The sequence below is a fragment of the Penaeus chinensis genome, chromosome 12 (genome assembly GCF_019202785.1).
Source record: "Penaeus chinensis breed Huanghai No. 1 chromosome 12, ASM1920278v2, whole genome shotgun sequence".
Classification (NCBI taxonomy): domain Eukaryota; kingdom Metazoa; phylum Arthropoda; class Malacostraca; order Decapoda; family Penaeidae; genus Penaeus; species Penaeus chinensis.
The window spans coordinates 12,387,491-12,394,990 of NC_061830.1; the positions used below are offsets into that span (position 1 = coordinate 12,387,491).

The 7,500-nt window shown below is 35.1% G+C and overlaps 1 protein-coding gene across 2 annotated transcripts in view; it reads right to left on the reverse strand.

Annotated features, from left to right (window-relative positions):
* Positions 1-1,777: 1,777 nt before the first annotated feature.
* Positions 1,778-7,500, reverse strand: part of LOC125031092 (nuclear pore complex protein Nup133-like) — a 21,226-nt gene continuing 15,503 nt past the window's right edge. For both annotated transcript variants that reach the window (XM_047621576.1, XM_047621575.1), the window contains exons 14-21: positions 7,210-7,330; positions 6,814-7,038; positions 6,374-6,563; positions 4,884-5,017; positions 3,914-4,126; positions 3,431-3,631; positions 3,008-3,230; positions 1,778-2,436 (exon numbers count right to left, since the gene is read on the reverse strand). In XM_047621576.1, coding sequence (XP_047477532.1) covers positions 2,300-2,436; positions 3,008-3,230; positions 3,431-3,631; positions 3,914-4,126; positions 4,884-5,017; positions 6,374-6,563; positions 6,814-7,038; positions 7,210-7,330 — 1,444 coding nt within the window. In that variant the 3' untranslated portion in view covers positions 1,778-2,299. The remainder of the gene's footprint in view (positions 2,437-3,007; positions 3,231-3,430; positions 3,632-3,913; positions 4,127-4,883; positions 5,018-6,373; positions 6,564-6,813; positions 7,039-7,209; positions 7,331-7,500) is intronic.

The following is a 7,500-nucleotide window of genomic DNA, read 5'->3' on the forward strand; positions in this document are numbered from 1 at the left end:
AGGGAGACGATCAATAGTAATAACGTAAAAGAAAAACATGAAAGAAAAAAATACCGAAATATGTAAAATTCTAATTTCCGATCAAAATACTTGTCGCTGTTTGAGGTTCCTCTACGAAAAAAAAAGTATCATATATATTTATTATAATTCTGACGCGGTAAAAAACTATTCCCTTTCTAGAAAGTTACTTATCATACAGATCTAAACAAAAGATTGAAAAAGTTGTCTAACGAACTTATCCCAGAAAAAAAAAGTAATTCAGACAATACAAGGATTCAAAAACTTGTAAGAAATCAAAAAGAAATAAGAACGGAAGAAATTTAGTTATTATACATCATAAGGTGTCTTAAGCTTGAAAGGCATAACATGTCCGCTAGAAAGGAAAAATATTTTCATAATTTTCCTTTACGTGTATATAAATCAGGCGAAAGATATACACGCAAAAAATATATTTCACATTGAGTTGCATCATGCAATTCTTTCATAGCTTTGAGCTTCAATTCGACAAAAAATTGTGACAATTTTGGGGATTGTCTCTTTACATACAAATGTCTTTCCTTCTTTCATCCAGACTTGACAATGTCTATTTCGTATTACATCTTAAAAACAATCATCAGATTCACCTTATCGGCATATACCACATCCGATAGAAGGGATCTTGACGAACTGTCACGTTGGGTCATTCCTTGTATATGTTATCATAGTGAAAGGTCGCTCCGTAGCTCTATTTCGCCAGTACCGACAGGCAAATCGACGTCTTCTTTTCCAGATTGTGGTAAAGCCCCCTGTGAGCTTTTCTCCAAGATATGTTTTTGTATATCGACTTTTAAGTACATCACTATTGTCAAAAATTGTTGATCCATGTATTGCCCACACGGTGGAATGCAAGAAATTTCGGAACACAGAACTGCATTTTGTTGAGGTCATGTTGCTGCCTAGGTATGTGAATTCTGCCGCTTTTTTGTTGCCTATATTTCTAGACTATAAATTCAGTCTTCGTGTGTTTACACAGAAGTCACTTTCATGGGCAAGAGGATCCCATCTCTTAAAGCAATGTATTTGGATTTTCAATCATATAAGGTCATATGCATAAATTAGCATCTTCAACTTTTAGCTGTGAGGATTGTAAAACCATGATTGTTGTGACTATCAACTGAGGTTTAAACAGGAGTTAGAGTATCCCTTTATCCCAGCTTCTATGATGAAAAAAAAAAATATATGCTCATTCTGTTGTCTCTTTCTTAATTATTTTGTCCAACTGTTTGTTAGTTTTCTGCAATACCAATAAAACTTACCTTTTTTTTTTGGGCTTAGTATTCTAATTTAATTTATTTGCCTGAATCAACAAACATACAATTGCTTTCCAGACTGTGATTTAACACATTTAGTTCCCCTTTATTAATAATGAACAGTTGTTTTGATTTGGTGTTAAGATCTTTTCATATGTAATGAAGTAGGTGTATTTACTGCTGTGAGGATTGAAATTAATCCATAATGGTTTTATTCTTGAGTTGCCTTGTTGAGGAAGTGGAGTGTATAGTTTCTGGTCCAGCTATTAACATGGACAATTTCCAAACTTCTGCAAGATACCATGCAGATGGGCAGTTTTGCCTTTTCTGAGCTTGTTGATAACTTTGGTCTGGCTTTACCAAAATGTCCTTAATAACAGGAAAGTTAATAATTCCAGTATATAAATTGTAACTGGCCATTATGTAATAGTTAAAACTGTTGCTTAGACCAGATTAAAATATTAACTTTGTCAGAAATTATAAGCACATTTAAGTAACTCTGTTTTCAGCTTTATTTGGAACCAGGTATGCAGTAAGTCCCTGTGCAGACAAAGGTTAAAAAGAGTCAGTATTTATACATTTTCGAAAAAAAAATTATTGTAAAGAAAAAATACACTACATATGGCAGTAATATTTCAGGTACAGCAGGCCATAAAATGCATCAGTACTTCCATGTATCTTAAATAAAACAACAAACTAACATTACATAAAACTATAAAAAAGGGAGTACCATATATTTCATGCGCAAACTTCAAAATGCTTCTAGTACCTGAACTCACATAATTCTTGAACACTGACTTTAATCTTTCCTTTGTATATAAAGCCAACAATCACATCTTATATAACACCAGGTAATCATGTTCTCTTTAACCAGGATGATACATGAGGAGAAATGCCACTAGAACAAGCTCTATCATTTATCCTTTACTAGACTTATCACAGTTCCAAAGTTCATGACCACTTCATGACTTGAGTTTCCTTCCTTTTGTACCCTTTTCTTGCAAATAAATCTACCCAACCAGCTGAGTGATCTTTTCATAGCCAGCATTCACCAGGAACTTGAATGTGGCATCTTCCTTGAGGTCACCCAGTTCTTCACACTCCAGCAATTCTTCAGCGGGAAGTAGCAGTTCCTTTATGTCAGTCCCTGGTGATTAAGAGTGATATTCAGAAACTAAAAAAAAAAGTCATTTAATGTGCACAGCTAAGCCACTGGCAATATACCACGTCCACTGAAATTTTAGTTTATTAATTGTGTTTACACATAGATGGCCCTACAGGTGCTTAGTCATAAAGGAACCAGTTATTAGTTCTACTCATCTCAACTGTTTACTCTTTCCCTTGATTTTCAGTAAGATTTTTATTTTTTTTATTGTTATTAGTATTTTAATAACATTACAACAATCATAATGTTCATGATAATAACAGCATTGGTATTAATAGCAATGCATAATACAAATATTTTTCCTAAAAATTCAGGGAATGGAGAAATCTGGTGAGGTTACTATGTCCTACTAAATGACTTCTTGGTGGCTGAGCACTTGTGGAGCCATTTGTGTGCAACAAAATTCACAAGAAACTACTGTGGAAACTATTTGTACCCATGACTAGTGGGTTAAGATTCATTGCTGTATTTCACAAACTATACAAGAAAACTTAACAAAACAATTAAATAATTTCAAAATGCCAGTGGAAATAACCTGATGCTACTCCCATACCTTGTGTGAATGCCAGCTCTATAGTCTTGAAAAGCAATGTGTCACTAATTGCTTCTAGTGGATTGTCTGTGTCCATGTGATGCCAGGAGTTGCGAAGCACAGCACGCACCCAGATGTCTTTCTTCAACTCGGGAACTTCTTCTCCAGGTACAAAGGCAAGCAAATCTAAGGCCTTCTTGAAGTCAAACTCATTGGCATAGGTGTTTTCATCTCCAGTATAGAGCTGTTAACAAAAATATAAATATCTGTATGATACAACACATAATGTCTAAGGACTGATAATCTTCCTTTTCACAGAACTGCCTTTTAAGTATAATGTTTCTCCATAAAGGAAGATCAAATTGAATTTCAAGAAACCAATTTTAGTGAACATTATTAATAAGAACTATGAACACCATGTTACCTCACTGAATGATTACATACATGAACAAGCTCAGTAGGTGATAGGACCCTCATGGTATCAGCCTCAAGGGAGTGTGCATTGAGGACCGGTTCAGGCAACTGTTCCTGGTACAGAATGAGTTCCTCTTCTAAGGTCATAGTGTCATCCTCCATCACACTTGTATCTGCGCTGCCTGGCACACTAGCAGCCAGGTTGCATAATTTACTAAGGCTTAACAATGTCTGCAACAAAAATAATATGAAATATGAAATGAATCAGTTCTTACTGCCAAACCCAATAATCCTCAAAATATAAGGCAAAGTCTAAGCTCAACATCGAAAAGATCCTGACCAATTTAGAAATAATAACTATGAAAATGTATTCAGCATCATCATTATTTGATATAATGACAGTATAATGATAATGATACTAGTAATGGTAATAACAATAAAGTCAATACAGCAAGGAATTATAAACAGAGATAATTCCTCCATGCAAGATCCAGGGTAATAGTTTCACCTCACCTTTTTTCTGCTAAGGTAAGTCATCTCATCCAAGCCTAGCTGACGTAAAGTGGTGGAAGCTGATGGAAAATCTCTGGTTTGGATCTGATGCAACCATGCAAGGGAAGTGTAGTCTTGCAAGAAGCGAGAAAGGCCCCCTTGGTCACCATGGCTCAGCAAGCGACCTCGTTTACCTGTCTCCAAGTACCAACGAAACACAAAGTCCGAGAAACCCTGAAAAAGAGGAGTTAAATCCTGCTGTGAAATGTTCTTTTGTATGCTACTCGTACTGAGCAATAAAGATATTCAATGAAGGAATGGCTAGTTAAAATAATCGAAATGATCTGCTAAAGTTTCAAAGAAAGGGCACTTCTATATAGAAATAATGAAGAGGAAGAAGAGAAAGAAGAGGAAGAGGAAGAACAATGAATAAAATGAAAGATACTCTCATCAAAAGAATTCATTGTAACTAATGCAGAAAAGGTGTGAATAAGAATGGATAACTTTAAAAAGCAAGAGATTTGATCAGCATGTTTTGATCTTTATCAGAATTACATCACGCACATCTGGTGAAAATATCAGTGAGATTGACAATATCACCTCTTACTTTATGAAGGTATTCACAGTCATACATTCCTTTTAAACATGTTCTCACCAAATAATACATTCTCAGTCTACACCTATGACAGAAGAACATACAGCATGATACCCACTAACCCATAGCATTGGACTAAGATTATTTAATATCTAAGAAACAAGATTGTGTGTAACTTGTATCTATGGAAACTAATAGGCATAAGAACCCTTTCAAATGAGGAATACCCTTCTAAATTAACATTTCTTCTTTCTTTAAACTGCATATGGAGGCCACTGCATAAAACTGATATGACCAAACAAAAGCACCTCTCTCCCCACAGAAATCACACTTTAACAATGAACAAATACACCCCACTCTTTTCTTAAGTAGCTAAATCCTCTGCTGCACACATACCTCTGAGCCAAACTGTGTCATGTACTGACTCAGTCTTTCTTGGTTGTTGGTACGATCGCAGACTTCTACCAGCGTGCGGAAGTCACAGTACTTCTCAGCAAGTCCAACTGCTTGATCGTACTGCTCGCCTTGTACTGAAAAAAGGACATAGTTCATAGAGTTTAATAAAATTACTAGTTCTACATGTGAAACATCCTATAATATCAGTTCACCAGGAGATGGAATGAAAATAAATTATTGTAGTGAGGAAAGCTCCCTTGTCTGTTCTGCCATAAGAATAGGGAGCTTAGAAAGACCCATGTCCTAAAGGGGCAGTCACATTAGTCTATCCTGTTCAGGGATCCCTATTCAGAGTGGGATACTTCCCTAGCTGTAAGGGGAACCAAGACAAAAATCCCTGCCAAGAGCAAAACAAAAACTGTAGTAAAATTACTAGGAAGCTTATTACTTGATTGTCTAAATGATTATTATTATATCATGTTAGGTACAGTTGTACAGTAGAAATAAGTAATATATATTACAACTAACAATGATGTCTCACAAAAATTTTAAAGATTATCCAGACAAATGTTCATTTCATCAAGGAATGCAAATACACACCCATTCCTACATACTGAAAACACAGAGCTCACTTCAGACATTACTTGCCCTGGTGGACAAAGTGAGAACAATTATGGAATACCATCCACAAATATCATGATAGCAGAAAGATAAAAATAACAATAAGAGATGAAATCAACAAGAAACTTATCTTTGTATGATTGTAAGGCTGGCAAGACTGTTTCATGATCGACAATTACTAATATCTTATTCAATTTCAGTTGGTATTTGCTTCCTCCCAACTTTGCATTTTATCAGTACATAATTATGTCTCTCATATACTACTGATTACATTACTAACTATATATATATGATTGTTGGATTTTCTATTTCTGTTGAAATATGGGGTATCAGGGTAGCTGGCACAGTCGTATGATGTATACTTAATAAAACAGGTGAAATGTTTTTTTCTAAATTTAGTTTCTTTTTTTTTTTCCTTTTTTTTCATATGCAAACACATTCATAGAATTCTTAACTATTTTTGGTGTGTAGTTCATCCAAAAGACACTGGTCTTTTCTGGGACAATGTTTCTTAATCCTGCTCTGTATGAATTTTCTTATCTTTTGGTTATCATTTTACTGATTTTAAGATATATAAACCATTCATTAAACTACACTACAATTATCATTTTAAATATATATTTAGTAAATATAAAAACTGACATTGGAAATTCTACAAAAAAAAAATCACAAAAACTACAGACAAAAGATAAAAGGAATGAAAAGAGAAAAGAGCAAAGTCAAAAAAAGTCAAACACTCAATCATTTAGTTGAATAGTCTTCACACTATTGTATAAAATTAAATCAACCTCACACTACCACTTCAACTCTACAAAACATCCCCTCATCACAAGGAGTTCAGTTGATCAAATATCCTAAAGTGAACTAACCAAGAGGTTGAATCAAATTGTAGCGGTCCCTCTCATACGAGCGCAGAAGAGACTGGTGCAAGTCGTGGCTAACAGATACAAGAGAACGGAGTTGTGGCTGGTATCCGGTCAGAATGCAATCAGCAAGGTCAACCATCTGTGTGTAAAGCTTAGCTCGGGTTGCTCCATCTTCAGCTCTTGCTAGGCCAACCTGCAAATAACAGTTCAAGGTTTGTTTATCATACATTAAGAATAATTCAGGACTTCTTCAAAAACTGGAGAAGATAACAGACAATAATATAAAGAAATAAATATTTGCTTGTAGCTGTCATAGGATAAATACGTTAATTTTAATAATCTGAGCAACCTCCCCCCCTCCAAAAAAAAAGAAAAAAGAAAAAAGAAAAAAAGAATAATGCAGTACACTGGAGTAAAAGTAATGAAATCACAAGTCATCATACCTCCACTGTGGTGTTATGCTGCTCCAGCAGAAGGGTTCGCACTCCACGAGAACCCTGGGTGGCAGTCCAAGGTATGTGTTCAAGGGGAGGATCGTTAGCTGTCCCTGTGATCCCAGAAATAGATGCACTGCCTATCCTGGCACTTTGCAACAGTGCCAAGACAAGACTGTTTACCGAGTGAATAGTGGCTGGAGCATCACGAGGTGCGACATCAGCAGCCAAAACCTGGAAAATAGGGATATATTTGATTATACATTTAATATGAGTAATAAAGTACAGTGATATATCAAAAAAAGGCTGTCAATGAATTTCACAAATAAAATAAACAACTATTAAGATAACAAAAAAAAAAGAGAGAGAGAAAAAGAGAAAATGATTAATTTATCTATTTAATACCTCCTCTTGTGCACGCAACAATCCCCAGATGATGTCTTCAATCTGGCTTACACGGCGATAAAAGAGATCTGCATGGGTCAGTTTCCCTCTTGGAGTCTCTCCTCGCTCATTTAGCACATGCCTGCAAAATAGGTATGCCATTTTAAAACTACACTAGTTTTCTTATATCATAATACTACCTTTATGGCTTACACCATAAAATTGAAATGTTTTAACCCACTGGATCAGGTGATGCGACTGTAACATAATGAAAAACTTAGCTGAGGGACAGGTAATGCAAATATGCCATTA